The sequence below is a fragment of the Rhinatrema bivittatum genome, chromosome 1 (assembly GCF_901001135.1).
Source record: "Rhinatrema bivittatum chromosome 1, aRhiBiv1.1, whole genome shotgun sequence".
Classification (NCBI taxonomy): Eukaryota; Metazoa; Chordata; class Amphibia; order Gymnophiona; family Rhinatrematidae; genus Rhinatrema; species Rhinatrema bivittatum.
Genome location: NC_042615.1, coordinates 699,833,383 through 699,849,650, shown reverse-complemented (window position 1 = coordinate 699,849,650; position 16,268 = coordinate 699,833,383). Strand labels below are relative to the sequence as shown.

Sequence of the window (16,268 nt, the reverse complement as noted above, 5' to 3'; positions counted from 1 at the left end):
ATATCCCGACATGCCTAGGTCTTTCAGTAAATCCAGGGCCAGTGCTTCCATTAGAAGAACTAGGAAGTCGCCTAGAGTGTCACACCTAGGGGGTTGGCAAAAATGTAGGGGGAGGCCCAGGGCTGCTTGTGGGGCCTATCCTGCCAGCAGCCGGAGAATGCAGGAGCTGCTGCCAGTAGGCAAGCTTTTGGGGGGTGGGAAAGGATACAAGGCTGAAGGTTGACTAGGGAACCTAATACCCTTGCACTGGCCCTGTAATCCATCCTTTTCTAATTTTCGTGTAAGCCTATGATTAGAGCAAAATTTCTGACACAACAAAATTTAAAAATTCAAACACACTAAAGGTATCCCTGCATTTGGTTATTTTCTGAAAGTGTGGCAAATTTGGGTTCATAAATTCTCTTTGAATTTTAAGCTAGACAAGTTCCAAAGCACTTTAAAAAAAAAAAAATCAAAACATTGACATTTCTTGCTCAATTTTCTCACATTACAGGGAGATTCCCAGGAATTGGGAAGGAGATCATATTACATTATGGGTGGTGGATCTCAAAAAAGATAATGTAAAGCCCAAACCATGAGCAAGTGAAAATCAGGAATTAATGTAGTATTTACTAGAACCGTGACCACAGTGGCACTATCACATTGCCATAAGAAAACCTACTAAATTAAATGAAAAGATTTCAGTTTCCCTAACACAGGAATATTCCTGCTTGCCTTTCAGGTGGTATCGATCGCCTGAGCTGCTCTTCGGTGCTAGAATGTATGGTGTGGGCGTGGATATGTGGGCTGTTGGCTGTATATTAGCCGAGCTGCTGCTCAGGGTAAGTCACATGAACAATGAATTACATCTGGAATTTTGGAATAAAACATAGCTGTAATTTTTAACATTTTTACTTCTTGGAGTTCTTTATAATACTTTGCTACAAAATACATCTTTAGTTTGCTAGGGAAAATTTCTGTTTTTAAAGTGTCCTGTGCAAAATTTCAAATGTACACACAACAAAAATATCCTTTATCTATTGCCAAGTTATTTTTTAAATGTAAAAAATACTTCCCCTTGATTTCCCCTGAACCTCTAAGAACCCGTTATGTTTGTAACTGCATCACACATTACATCATAAAGGTTGGGATTTACAATAATTTGTTGCCACAACTTCTGTCTCAGCTGCACTTTCTCACAAGCATCGTTCAGGCTGAACAGCAGCATCTCATCAAATCCACCCTCTTAAAGATGCAGGGGTGGTTCAGCAGTGATTCTATTTTATAGTGCTCCAAATGCTGCCAGTCCACAAACCCTTGAACCCTTAAGAGGTTGGATCCAGTGGAATGTTGCTGCTCAAGCTGAGTGGTGCTTCTGAGAAAATGCTACCAGAACATAAGAGCATAAGAAGTTGACATACAGGGTCAGCATCCTGTTTCCAACAGTGGCCAATCCAGGTTACAAGTACCCAAAACATTAAGTAGACCCCATGCTACTAATGCCAGTAGTAACAGTGGCTATTCCCCAAGTCTATTTGATTAATAGCAGTTAATGGACTTCTCCTCCAAGAATTTATCCAAACCTTTTTTTAAACCCAGCTACATTTAACTGCCCTAACCACATCCTCTGGCAACAAATTCCATAGATTAATTGTGCCTTGAGTGAAAAATAATTTTCTCCGATTAGTTTAACTTCATGGAGTGCCTTCTAGTCCTTCTATTATCAGAAAGAGTAAATAACCGAGTCACATTTAACCATTCTAGACCTCTCACGATTTTGTAGACCTCTATCATATCCTCTCTCAGCTGTCTTGTCTCCAAGCTGAACAGCCCAAACCTCTTTAGCCTTTCCTCATAGGGTAGCCATTCAATCCCCTTTATCATTTTGTTCGCCCTTCTCTGTACCTTCTCCAGCGCAGCTATATTTTATTATATTTATTTATTTATTTATTGTTTTTGTTATACCGAGTTTCATGACAGGCATCACATCAACCCGGTTTACAATTAACAAAGTGTGAAAAACATAACGTAGCGTAGTAAACAATATTCTCAATAAAAACCTTGAACTTTAAATACATATACCCACATATATCTTTTATGAGATACGGTGACCAGAATTGTACATAGTACTTAAGGTGTGGACTCACTATGGAGCGATACAGAGGCATTAGGAAATTTTCTGTTTATTCACTATTCCCTTCCTAATAATTTCTAACATTCTGTTTGCTTTTTTGACTGCAGCAGCACACTGAGCTGACAATTTCAATGTATTATCCACTATGATGCCTAGAACGTTTTCCTGGGTGGTAGCTCCTAATATAGAACCTAACAAATGTGTAACCTCAGCATGGGTTATTTTTCCCTTAATGCATCACCTTGCACTTGTCCACATTAAATACATCTGCCATTTGGATGCCCAATCTTCTAGTCTCGCAAAGTCCTCCTGCAATTTAGCACAATCCAATTGTGATTTAACTACTCCGAATTATTCTGTATCATCTGCAAATTTGATTCCTTTCCAGATCATTTATAATGATATTGAAAAGCACTGGCCCAAGTACAGATCCCTGAGGCACTCCCCTGTTTACCTTTTTTCAGTGTGAAAATTGACCATTTAATCCTGCTCTCCATTTCCTGTCTTTTAATCAGTTTGTAATCCACGAAATGACATCGCCTCCTATCCCATGACTTTTTTTAGTTTTCTTACAAGCTTCTCATGAGGGACTTTGTCAAATGCCTTCTGAAAATCCAAATACACTACAGCTACTAGTTCACCTTTATCTACATGTTTATTAACCCCTTCAAAAAAATGAAGCAGATTTGTGAGGCAAGACTTCCCTTGGGTAAATCCATGCTGACTGTATTCCATTAAACCAAGCCTTTCTATAGGCTCTGTGATTTTAATCTTTAGAATAGTTTCCACTATTTTTCCTAGCACTGAAGTCAGGATCATCCAGTCTATGGTTTCCTGGATCAACCTTGGAGCCCTTTTTAAATATTGTGGTCACATTGGCCACCCTCTAGTCTTCAGGTACAATGGATGATTTTAATGATAGGTTACAAATTTTAACTAATAGATCTGAAATTTCAATTTTTAGTTCCTTCAGAACCCTGGGGTGCATACCATCCGGTCCAGGTGATTTGCTACTCTTTAATTTGTCAATCTGGCCTACTACATCTTCCAGGTTCACAGTGATTTGGTTCAGTTCATCTGACTCATCACTCTTGTAAACCATCTCCGTAATTGGTATCTCCCCATCACCCTCATTACTAAACACAGAACCAAAGAATTCATGTATTCTTTCTACAATGGCCTTATTGTTATTATCTGGTATGGTTGTGGACCCTGGATCGTAGTGAAAGCTGACTCCACCCACAGGGAGAGGAGCCCTGTGGGGACTCACTATGATAGGAGTTGCCTCAGCTGAGACAGACACAGACGTAAGAGACTTTATTAGACTGGAAAGTGGGTAATACCCACTGAGTGAAGTTAAGACACAGTCCAGAGTAGTAGGGTTGCTCAATGATGTTATCCCTAGTAGTGGTCCACAGAGTGTTGTACGCCAGGAACTCCTCTCCCGATGACACACCTCTCAGGGTAGATCTGGTAGTGGCCTGCAGCATGGGGTAAGAACATAAGAACAGAAGAAAATGCCATACTGGGTCAGACCAAGGGTCCATCAAGCCCAGCATCCTGTTTCCAACAGTGGCCAATCCAGGCCATAAGAACCTGGCAAGTACCCAAAAACTAAGTCTATTCCATGTTACCATTGCTAATGGCAGTGGCTATTCTCTAAGTGAACTTAATAGCAGGTAATGGACTTCTCCTCCAAGAACTTATCCAATCCTTTTTTAAACACCGCTATACTAACTGCACTAACCACATCCTCCAGCAACAAATTCCAGAGTTTAATTGTGCGTTGAGTAAAAAAGAACTTTCTCCGATTAGTTTTAAATGTGCCCCATGCTAACTTCATGGAGTGCCCCCTAGACTTTCTACTATCTGAAAGAGTAAATAACCGATTCACATCTACCTGTTCTAGACTTCTCATGGTTTTAAACACCTCTATCATATCCCCCCTCAGTCGTCTCTTCTCCAAGCTGAAAAGTCCTAACCTCTTTAGTCTTTCCTCATAGGGGAGTTGTTCCATTTCCCTTATCATTTTGGTAGCCCTTCTCTGTACCTTCTCCATCGCAATTATATCTTTTTTGAGATGCGGCGACCAGAATTGTACACAGTATTCAAGGTATGCCGAGAATCAGCAAGTAGTAGTTCAGAGAGGTGCGGGAGGTCAGCAGAGCAAAGTAGATGACGGTACTCACTCCGAAGTGTAGATGAATGTAGCTGAGATGAGCACGGTAGTGGCCTGAGGCATGGGGTACACCGGCGGTTCCTTCAGCAAGATGGTAGAAACGAGCAGAGTACTCACAAGGCTGAACTAGATAGGATACCGAACAAGGATAGATGGAATCTCCAGGCAGGAAGGCCCTCCGAGGAGCAGATAGCCAGAACGTGGCAAGGCCCCCAGGAGCGGGTACCTAAGGCGTTCTAAGTCCAGGAGTTCAGGAACGAGTTCAGAGTAGCGAAGTAAGGCATCTCCAAGAGGAGTGGAATAAGCAAGAAGGAAGTCCTTGCTAACTCTTAAGAAGCATAGGTTGGATGGATTAAATACACTGGCGGGTGACGTCATGCGTAGGGGATGCCCCCGAGGTTCCCGCCATGACATGAATAAGAGAGGGCCTGGCGGGCGCGTGTCCTAGGTAATCGCCGATTCAAGATGGCGGACAGGATCACCCACGCCATCCTGGGGACACCGAGGAAGGCGGTGTTTGCAGGCTGAGGCTGCCATGGCTTTTGAGAATCACTGGTGCAGGGAAAAGAGGTGAACAGCAGAGGTCGTGGCTGTCTGTGACCGGGCGCAACAGTACCCCCCTCTTCTTAGGGCCCCTCCCAGGGGCTTTTGGCTTCCTTGGATGAGTTAGATTAAATTGTCGAATAAGGTCCTTGTCAAGGATGTTATTAACAGGTTCCCAACTATTTTCTTCCGGCCCATATCCTTCCCAGGATATGAGGTATTCCCATTGCTTTCCGTTTGTGAACATCCAAAACGTCATCTACTTGATACGTGATGTCCTCTTCAACAGAAAGAGGTTGCGGGTCCAGAGTCTTTTTTGAAAACTCAGAGAGGATGAGTGGCTTCAAGAGAGAAACGTGGAAGGCATTGTGTATCTTCATGGAAGAGGGTAGTTGCAAGCTGTAAGTTACAGGTCCCAGTCGGCGGAGAACGGTGAAAGGCCCAAAGTAGCGTGGAGCGAATCGAACGGCAGCTCCGGGTAATGCCACGAAGTGCGCCATTTTTGAGAAGGGTCTACTGTGACCCATATGGTGGTGTTTCCGCTGGACACTGGCAGGTAAACGACAAAGTTCGTCATGATGTGCGTCCACGGTTCCTCTGGAGCTGGAGAAGGCCCCAAGGGCGACCGGCTGGAGGCTTCTGTCTTGCACAGGTGGCGCAAGATTCTACATTCGCTCTTACATCCTCCTTCATTGAAGGCCACCAGTAGTATCTTTCTAAGGTAGATAGTGTATGGGCTTGCCCAGGGTGACCAGCTAACCGGGAATCATGAGCCCATTTAAGAAGTTTCTTCCTCAGGGTCTGAGGTACCACCGTCTTTCCAGCTGGAACAGAATGGGAAGCGGCCAGCATCACTTTATCAGGGTTGATTATATGGCGAGGGGCATCCGGAACATCTTCTGAAGTGAAGGAGCGTGAGAGAGCGTCTGCACGTGTGTTCTTGTCAGCAGGGGCGGTACTTGAGTAGAAAGTCAAACCGATTAAAAAAAAAAACAAAACAAAAAACCAAAGACCATCGGGCTTGTCTACGATTGAAATGCTGCGCATGACGCAGATATTCCAAATTTTTGTGGACTTTGTATACAGTTATCTGATGTTGTGCCCCCTCGAGCCATGGGCACCACTCTTCGAATGTGAGCTTGATAGCCAACAGCTCTTTATCTCCTATGCCATAATTTCTCTCGGCTGGAAAAAAAAAGAGCAAGGATGCAGAGTATGGGTATCACTGTTCTGGCTAAGAACGGCTCTTACACCGACATCGGAGGCATCAACCTCGACTATAAATGGATGTTAAGGGTCTGGGTGGCGAAGGCAAGGTTTTTTGAGAAAAGCCTCCTTGAGGGTTTGAAAGGCAGCAACAGCTTCAGGAGACCACTGCGAAGGGTTGGTTCCCTTCTTTGTCATGGCAGTAAGCGGTGCGGTCAGGTTAGAGTAGTGGTGGATGAATGTGCGATAATAATTGGTGAAGCCGAGGAAGCGGCGGAGTGCTTTGAGACCAGTGGGTTGAGGCAAGTCCTGTATGCTTTTGGTCTTTTGAGGATCCATCTGGAAACCTCTACTGGACACCACATAGCCCAAAAAGGGAACAGACTCCTGGTGGAAGGCACACTTTTTAAACTTAGTGTAAAGACGGTTATCCTGTAGTCTTTGTAGGATTCTAGCGACATCTACCTGATGACTTTTAGATCTTGGGAGAAAATTAGTATGTCGTCTAAATACACAACCACACATTGGTAAAGCATATCTCGCAGAATCTCATTCATCATATTTTGGAATACGGCCGGAGCGTTACACAGGCCAAAGGGCATGACCAAGTACTCGAAGTGGCTATCGCGAGTATTAAAGGCTGATTTCCACTTGTCCCCTTGACGAATGTGGACCAGGTTGTATGTCCCTATTAGATCTAGTTTCGTGAAAATCTTGGCTCCCTGTAGTCTGTCGAATAACTCTGAAATCAGAGGTAAAGGATATCGGTCCTTTATAGTAATTTCATTAAGTCCTCTGTAGTCTATACATGGATGAAGGGATCCATCCTTCTTGCCAACGAAAAAGAATCCAGCTCCGGCAGGTGACTTGGAAGGCCGGATAAATCCTTTTTGCAAATTTTCTTGAATGTAGGCCGACATAGCTTCAGTCCCTGAGAGAGAAAGTGGGTATACCCTTCCTCTAGGGGGCTCTGAGTCAGGCTCAAATTAATAGCACAGTCGAAGGTGTGTGGTAATACGTCTGCTGATTTTTTCGAAAACACATCTTGAAATGTCGAGTATTGTGGTGGCAAACCTAGGGAGAGAAGTAGAGGTTGTCATGCAGGGCATAGGTGCTACTTTCTTCAAGCATCGGTCGTGACAAGCCGCTCCCCATTGTGATAGTTCCAAGGTTTCCCAGTCAAACTGGGGTGTGTGATCTTGCAGCCATGGAAGACCAAGTACTACTGGATGAATGGCTTTGTCAAGGAGCAAAAATGAGATGGTCTCGCTATGAAGAGAACCAGTGTGCAGGTATATCGGTTGTGTGGTGTAGGAAACTTCTCCTGGTAATGGCTCGCCGTGTATAGAGGAGAGAAGCAGTGGATTTGGTGTTGGAATGATAGGAATCCGAACATGTTGCACCAGTCTTTTAAATATAAAGTTGCCACCTGCTCTGGAATCAACAAGTGCAAGAATCTGAAATTCAAGAGTCCCGGAAATGATTGAAACTGGGAGAGTCAGTGGAGGAGATAGAGTAGTAAGACCTAGGAAGAATCCTCCCACGGATCCTAGGTCTGCATGTTTCCCGGACAGATGGGACAGGATTGAACTGCATGGCCAGGTTGTCCGCCGTACATACAGAGACCTAATTTCTTACGCTAGCACCTCTGCTTGGCAGCTAGATGGCTGCAGCCTAGTTGCATGGGTTCATCTTCTGCAGTGGAAGGAGATGGCTGAGTCTGAGTTGCAGGTGTTGGTCGTGAGCGCCTACTCCCTGAATGTTTCTTAGGACTCTTTACCTCCGATGAACGTTCACGCAGGCAGTGACCAATTCTGCCTGCAAGGTCAATAAGTGAGTCCAAGGTGTCAGGCAAATCACGTGCTGCCAATTCATCCTTGATGTGGGAGTGAAGGCCCTCTAGGAAAATTGCACGCAAGCACCCCAGGTCCCAATGAAGCTCTGAAGACAGGGTCTTAAATTCAATAACATAGTCCAGAAGTGGCTTAGCTCCTTGTTGGAAATGTAAAAGAGCAGATCCAGCAATAGTCTTGTGAGCTGGGTCGTCAAATACTGACTTGAAGAGAGAAAGAAAACCTGGCAAGTCACTGAGGATTGGGTCATTGCGTTCCCAGAGTGGTGAACCCCAGGCCAGGGCTGTCCCGTCTAAAAGAGACAGGATATACGTGGTCTTCGCCAGTACATTCGGGAAGTAAGTTGGTTGTAGCGAGAAGTGCATACAGCACTGGTTGAGAAAGCCCCTACACAACAGGGGGTCTCCTGAGAAGTGAGTGGGCCTGGTAAAAGTAGTGCAGTTCGTGTGAAAACCACTTGCGACGAAGCATCTTTGTCAGCGTAGTGGAATTATTCAGTCGGGAATTCAACTGATTAAAAGCATTAGCCAGTGTCTCTAAGATCTTCTGTTGCTCAGCAACACGTTGGGCCAGGCCAGGAATGGCCTGCAGGGCTGAGACCTGAGCCGGGTCCATGGAGTTAGCAATCTGTTATTATCCGTTATAGTTGTAGACCCTGGATCATAGTGAGAGCTGACTCCACCCACAGGGAGGAGTCATGTGGGGACTCACTATGATAGGCGTGGCTTCAGCTGAGACAGACACAGAAGTAAGAGACTTTATTAGACTGGAAAGTGGGTAATACCCCACCGAGTGAAGTTAAGACACAGTCCAGAGTAGTAGGGTCGCTCGATGATATCCCTGGTAGTGGCCCACAGCATGGGTTACACCGAGAAACAGCAAGTAGTAGTTCAGAGAGGTGCAGAAGGTCAGCAGAGCAAAGTAGATGATGGTACTCACTCCGAAGTATAGATGAATGTAGCTGAGATGAGCATGATAGTGGCAGGGCCGGTGCAAGGGGATTGGGCGCCCTAGGCACCTTCAACCTTGCACCCTCCCCCGCCCTCAAAATACTCACAAATCGCCTAGTGGTCCAGCGGGGGGCCTGGGATCCATCTGCCGCCCCCGAGTTGTCGGCTGCCACTAATCGAAATGGCCCTGGTGGCCTTCAGCCCCTACCATGTGACAGGGGCTACCGGTGCTCACCAGGGGGGGCGTCGGGAGGGTGGCACTGGGGGGGGGGGGGGGGAGGCAGGGTGAGGTGCCGCAGCGCCCCCTAAGTCTCAGCGCCCTAGGCACAGGCTTAGCTTGCCTAGTGGTTCCTCCGGCCCTGGGTAGTGGCCCGAGACATGAGGTATCCCGGCAGTTCCTTCAGCAAGATGGTAGAAATGAGCAGAGTACTCACAAGGCTGAACTAGACAGGATCCCGAACAAGGATCGATGGAATCTCCAGGCAGAAAGGCCCTCTGAGGAGCGGATAGCCAGAACGTGACAAGGTCCCCGAGGAGCGGGTACCTAAGGCGTTCTAAGTCCAGGAGTTCAGAAACGAATTCAGAGTAGCGAAGTAAGGCGTCTCCACGAGGAGTGGAATAAGCAGGAAGGAAGTCCTTGCTAACTTGTAGGTAGCATAGGCTGGATGGATTAAATACATTGGCGGGTGACGTCATGCGGAGGGGACGCCCCCGAGGTTCCCGCCATGACATGAATAAGAGAGGGCCTGGTGCGCGCATGTCCTAGGTAATCCCCAATTCAAGGTGGCAGATGGGATCATCCACGCCGTCCTGGGGGCGACGAGGAAGGCGGCGTTTGCAGGCTGAGGCCGCCATGGCTTTGAGAATCGCTAGTGCAGGGAAAAGAGAGGTGAGCAGCAGAGGTTGCAGCCGCCTGCGACTGACGGACGCAGCACTTATCTTCCCTAAGAGCACCTTTAAACCCCTCTGTCATCTAATGGTCCAAATGACTCCCTTGTAGGTTTCCTGCTTCGGATATATTTTTAAAAGTTTTTTTTATGTGTTGTTACCTCTATGGCCAACTTCATTTCAAATTCTCTTTTAGCCTGTTTTATCAATTTTTTACACTTAACTTGACAATGCTTATGCTTTATCCTATTTTCTTCAAATGGATCCTTCTTCCACTTTTTTGAAGGATGTTTTTTGGCTAAAATAGCTTCTTTTACCTCACCTTTTAACCATGCCGGTAATAATTTTGCTTTCTTTCCACCTATTTTTTTTTTTAATTTATAATTTTAAAAGTAACAATAGTAATAATACAAAACAATGATAGTATGGTGATACGTGTCAACATCGATATATAAAACAGTTATCAGACAAAGTATCAAAAATGTGAAGAACTGCAAAATGTCCAGTATTATCAACTGCATTATACAATAAACTTTGACAATTCTGTTCCTTGTACTTGGTTTTTTGTCTTGAATTCCCTTCTCCATAACCCCTACCCAATCCCCCCCCATCCTCCCCGCTAAACCTCCCACTGGGCAGCCGTATCTTCTTGCCCACAGATTGTTGCTGTTGCTAAGTTATCCATGTTTGCCAACGAGTTTCAAATTTAGACATCTGATTATGTCTTACTGCAGTCAATTTGTTTAAATAACACACTTTGATCAGTCTCAGTTGAACATGTTTCAATAGTGGAGCCTCCACCTGTTTCCATTTATAAGCTATTTCAACTCTCGCTGCCATAAGTATTTGGTGAACAATATAACAATGAGCATAGGTTACTGATGTTACAGAAATATTCAATAAAAAGAATGCAGGGTCACGTATTACACGTACTCCTACTACCTCAGAAATCATTTGTGCCACCGCTTCCCAGTAACGAAGAATGACAGCACACTCCCAACCACATGTGAAGATATGTCCCTTCCGCCCCACAGGTTCTCCAACAGCGGTCCGGTAGCCGTGGGTAAAATCTATGTAGTTTAACAGGAGTGATGTGCCAGCGATAAAGCATCTTATAATTATGTTCAATTAAGGACGCTGAAACTGAGCATTTCCTAATAGAGAGGAAATACTTGGTCCACTGTGCCGGTGTTAATGTGATTTTGAGGTCCTTTTCCCATTGGGCAATGTGAACCAGGGGAAGAGGAGGAACAGTATTTAATAATACATACAATCTTGATATCAACCTTTTGATTTTCCCCGCTTGATCGCAATAGCCCTCAAACATTGATTTCCCTTTACTTAAATCAGTTTTGATATATTTCTGGGAAATATAGTGTCACAGTTGACAACAGAAGAATTGATCTGAGATAGGTAAATCATATTTGAGCCTAAGTTCAGAGAATTCCATTATCCGGCCTCTGGACCACAGATGTTCAAAACGAGAGCATCCTTTACTTTCCCACTTCCCGGCCCTGTTTTTAGAAACACCAGGCGGGAAATCTGAATTAAAAAATATTGGGGATTTGAAAAAGTACTGCCGGTTTCCCACAATAGAGGTTTTCCACTGGTCCCATAGTTTCAAAGTTAGTACTATCGAGGGAATATCTCCCGTCTCCCTCAGCTTGGCCTTGTTAGGTAGCCAGATCTGAGAGGCTGGGGGCAGCCCCCTTATAAGATCAGTTTCCAGTTGCACCCATTGTTTGTGTGACCCCTGAGTATGCCAGTCGATCACTGTGCGCAGTTGAGATGCGACATAGTACCGTTGGAGACATGGTACACTCAATCCCCCTCTCTCCTTAGGCAGAGCTTTCCAAACTTTTCATGTTGGTGACACACTTTTTAGACAAACATAATTTCACGACACGGTAATTCAGTCTACTAGTAAACCAGAGGTTAAAGGTTAAACGAACGAAACTATTTCGACAATTTATGTATGTTTCCTTAAATATATACATAAATAAAATGTTTCACGACACAACCTATCTCATGAAAACCTTAAATTTATATTAAAAATATATATTCCAAGATTCATGTTATTGTTATAATTTATGAGAAACAATAATAAAACAAATTGTCTGTCCCCCACACACTCATCTCTCTCCTCCCCCCAGCACATGTCTGGCCCCCACACACTCATATCTCTCCCCCTCAAGCACATGTCTGTCCCCCCAGCACGTTTGCCCCCCACTCACTCATCTCTCTCCCCCCAGCACGTGTCTGGCCCCCACACTCATGTACCTCGTCTTTTTGATTGTTGCCAGTTAAGTGCTTCACTCCCTTCCATGATCACCAGACACTACTGCTTGCAGTCAGTACTCCTCATGGCCAGGCCTCATCGGCAGCAGCAGCCAATGCAAGGATGGCTGGGCTCGTTCCACCCACCAAGCCCCCCAAAAAAACGCGATTGACAACAAAATCACCCAATAATAAGCAACCCATAAACTGAAAAAAAAAGTGAATCTTTAGGAAAAAAAAAGCCCAAACTCGCATCAGAGTTGACCGGGCTTGCGCGACACCCCTGCACACTGCAGGCGACACACTAACGTGTCCCGACACACAGTTTGGAAAGCTCTGCCTTAGGGAGATATAAAACAGCTTGGCGGATTCGCGGGGTCGTCTCTTCTAAACTGGAATAATTTCTGCTGCCCACCTCCTGAGACTAAGATTTGGGATTGCGATGGGCAAGGTCTGAAATAAGTATCCAAGTCTGGGGAGGATATTCATTTTAATAGTGGCGATTCTGCCAAGCCATGAGAGATCCAAGCGTTCCCACTTCTGAAGGTCTGCAAGGATTTTTCCCCAAAGGGCCTCATAGTTAATCTTATAGAGGTCCTCCAAGTTGTGACTAATTTTCACCCCCAAATATTTTAGTGCAGAGGGAACTATTTTCAAGGGAAAATCCTTTTTGATCTGTCTGAGGTGTTGTTCTGGCAAAGTAATGTTCAAAAGCTCAGACTTGTCCATATTTAATTTATACCCAGAGACTGCACTAAAGAGATTAAGTTCCTCTATCAACGGCCCAAGAGATTGGTGCGGATAAGTTATGGTAAACAGGATGTCATCCGCGAACATCGTGAGCTTATAATCATCTCTTCCCACTGAGATCCCCTTTATCTCCGACTCTCTACTACGAATCTTCATGGCCAGGGGTTCCAAATATAACGCAAAAAGTAATGGGGACAGAGGACATCCCTGTCTAGTACCCTATTCTGTTCTAAAAGATTTTGAATACCCCCCATTCACCTTGATGCTGGCGCTAGGGAATGAGTATAGCTTCTTAATCCAGGTGAGGAAGTTGCCCCCCAGTCCCATTTTTTCTAATACTGAAAATAGATATTCCCAATGGACTAAATCAAATGCCTTTTCGGCATCCATGGTGAGTAGTACCAATAGTAGTTGGTGAGCCTTATCATGCCACAGTATATCTTTCCACCTTTCTTAATGCGTGGAATACCTCTAGACTGCGCTTCTAAGATGTATTTGTAAACAATGCCCATGCCTTTTGTACACTTTTAACCTTTGCAGCCGCACCTTTTAGTGTTTTTTTCTAGCTATTTTCTTCATTTTATCAATTTCCCTTTGGAAAATTTAGTGTTAGAGCTGTAGATTTACATATTGTTCCCCTTCCAGTCATTAGTTCAAATTTGATCTTGTTATGATCACTCTTGCCAAGTGGCCCCACTACCGTTACCGCTCTCACCAAATTCTGCATTCCACTAAGAACTAGATCTAAAATAGCTCTTGCTCTCGTCAGTTCCTGAACCAATTGCTCCATGAAGCACTCGTTTATTCCATCCAGAAACTTTGTCTCTAGCATGTCCTTATGTTACATGTACCCATTTGGGGTAATTGAAAACTCCATTTTTACTGCACTGCCAGTTAGCTTCCCTGATTTCTCTTAGAGGAGCCTGTCCTTTCAGAAAAGTCTTCCCCTTCCCCAAAAGGTTGTCCAGTAGACTCCAGAGCTCTGCCTGCCTCTGGTGACCTGCGCGTGGAACAGGGAACATTTCAGAGAATATACCCTGGAGGTTCTGGATTTCAGCTTTCTAAGAGCCTAAATTTGGCTTCCAGAGCCTCCCTCCCAGTTACCTAGAGGGCAAAATGTTTTGGACAGCAAAACCCTGCCAACAAGAAGCCCAGAGGGGCATTATGCCAGAGTCAGTATCGCCAAAGAAGCTAATGCTGTACTATAGACACTGCCACTACTAAGAGGGGAGTGCTGTGTTGGAACTGCTGCCAGTATGTAAGTTAGGGGAGAGGCGAATATGACTGAAAGGCTCCGGAATCGGCCCTGGGTTGTTGCCTACACTGCTTAGAGGAAATCTGGGCTTACAGCTGTCATAGTCTCTGAGAGGCTGTTCTGCACATCCACCACTATTTAATCATCTGTGTAATCATTTTATTAGTCTTCTTTCCTTCAAGGACACTGGCCTTATTAAATCATCATCTATGTGTCTGTCTGTCCCCCTCTAATAGTGTAACTATTCATCTAATTTCATTTAAATTTCTCCCATAGATGATAGAGCACCCAGTCAGCCCTGGTGCATGTTTTTCATGCCTACACTTAGAATTATTGTTTGCAGGGTAGTCAGAATGGGACGGGAACATGGGCACTTAGCTGGGGATGAGGAAGGCTGCTAATGTGCCATACCACACTGTCACTACAGTGACTGAAGTAAACTTCTACGTGGCCGCCTTTTATAGGTTGTTTGCTCCATAAATTAAAACCTCTTCTGAATGCCTCCATCTTTCGTACTTACTGTTCTGTAAGAGTAAAGTGATAAATGTTACATTTTTAATGGTAATTGTTTGTGATTATAGTATTATAAATCACTCTGGACTGATAGGATGAGTGTGTAATCAAGCGTTCATAAATTCATTTTATTTATTGTTGGCTTGCTGGCATCAGCTCTGTGGGTTCTTTGGATTGTGAAGGATTTTGCTGCACTTGTTTGGGCGAGTATATGTATTCTGTGAAAGTATCACCCCTGTAATCTGTTCCTTCATTGACTACCAGTCAGTGGTGGATTAAAGTACAAAACAACAATGTTAATCCACAAATTGTTTGAGTACTAATTCATCTTCCTAGGCTAATGCTTTGCTGTGTATATACAAACTTGTGCGTTTGTCTTAGATCTGCATAGTGAGATGTTTTAGATCTGCCGTCTACTCCATTTTCCCATCTAGCAGAGCCAGGTGAGAAGGCTTGTTCTGTCGCTGGCCCTTGTATTTTGGAGCAGTCTTCCAGACCGTCTGTTAATGCTTGATGATGCCCATCCTTTAAAGAATTGCTAAAGACATTCCTATTTCAGCAGGCCTATACTCCAGAGAATCAATAGGGCAATCAGACGTATGTTGTTAAGAGTCCAGGGTTCATGCCCGTTTCACCTGTCAATGAATTTTATTTAGCCTCTCTCTAAGTTATAGGCTCTTATTGTTTTTAATTGGATCTGTTTGTATCTTCTTTATATTTTAGTTACTATGGTTAAATTTTGTTCCCAGATCAGGCTTTTTTCGTGTCATTCAGGTTTGTTAGCCATGTTGTATGTGATTTTATTTGTGTTGCGGATTTTCTGTGTGTTTTAGTCTTCCTGTTTTGTTCACTGGTTTGTGTGGGGAGACAGATGTTTTATGTAAAAAAAAATCTTTGAGGGAATTCACAAGTTGGGGAATATCATAGTTGTCTCTGCTATACACTGCTCAAATATGTACAACGAGGGGGGCACCATCCTCCCTCGGGCCAGCCATGACATTGGAGGGAGGACAGCTGGCCACCCAAGTTGCTGTTTAAAGCCCTGTGATGGTCCGAGTTGTTTCTTTTACCTTAGTTTTCCTATAGAGAAACAGGCCTGCTCAGTTCAGTTCAGTTGAAATCTCAGGTAGGCGAGAGTACATTTTTTAAACTGCCCTGCCATTAGTTGACATTGAGCATTTTGAAAGCTTCTCTACCATTGGTTAGTAATCGTTAGTAATCTGTAACAAAGATAGAAACTTGGCATCATGAAATAGTCACACATTTCCTTGTTAACGTGAAATGATTGTAAACTTATCTACATAGATCTGTGCATATTGTGGCTATAAGTGCTAATAATAAATACTGTACAAAGATATGAGAGAAGAAAAAAGATTGACACCAGAATTAGATTGCATCTCATCTCCAATTTGAATTACATTTCCAACAGTTTTGTGAAGGAGGTGAGTAATAGTTCACATATTTATTTGATTAAAGTAATATAAGAAGGCTATAGAAAAGAAAAAGAAAATTCTAACAAGTACTAGGACCAAAACCCAAAATAAGCCAAATAAGTTCAAAATTTTGAGGGCGTTTGCTTAAAAACTGATAGGCATTAGGTGATAGTGACAGAAGATCATCAGAATAATATCTGTGGAGTTATCAGATTGTACTGGAGACTGAGAGAGCTCACCTTCAAGACTGCCTGTTACAAACCATTTCTGAGTGGCTCTGTTACCTGCTTTATTCCTGGACCTAGATC

General features: G+C 44.0%; 1 protein-coding gene across 1 annotated transcript in view; it reads left to right on the top strand.

Annotated features, from left to right (window-relative positions):
* The window catches only part of CDK7 (cyclin dependent kinase 7), a 268,354-nt gene that overhangs the window by 90,982 nt on the left and 161,104 nt on the right, over nucleotides 1-16,268 (top strand). Inside the window, exon 8 of the mRNA XM_029575717.1 lies at nucleotides 722-821. Within this exon, the coding sequence (XP_029431577.1) occupies nucleotides 722-821 (100 nt within the window). The remainder of the gene's footprint in view (nucleotides 1-721; nucleotides 822-16,268) is intronic.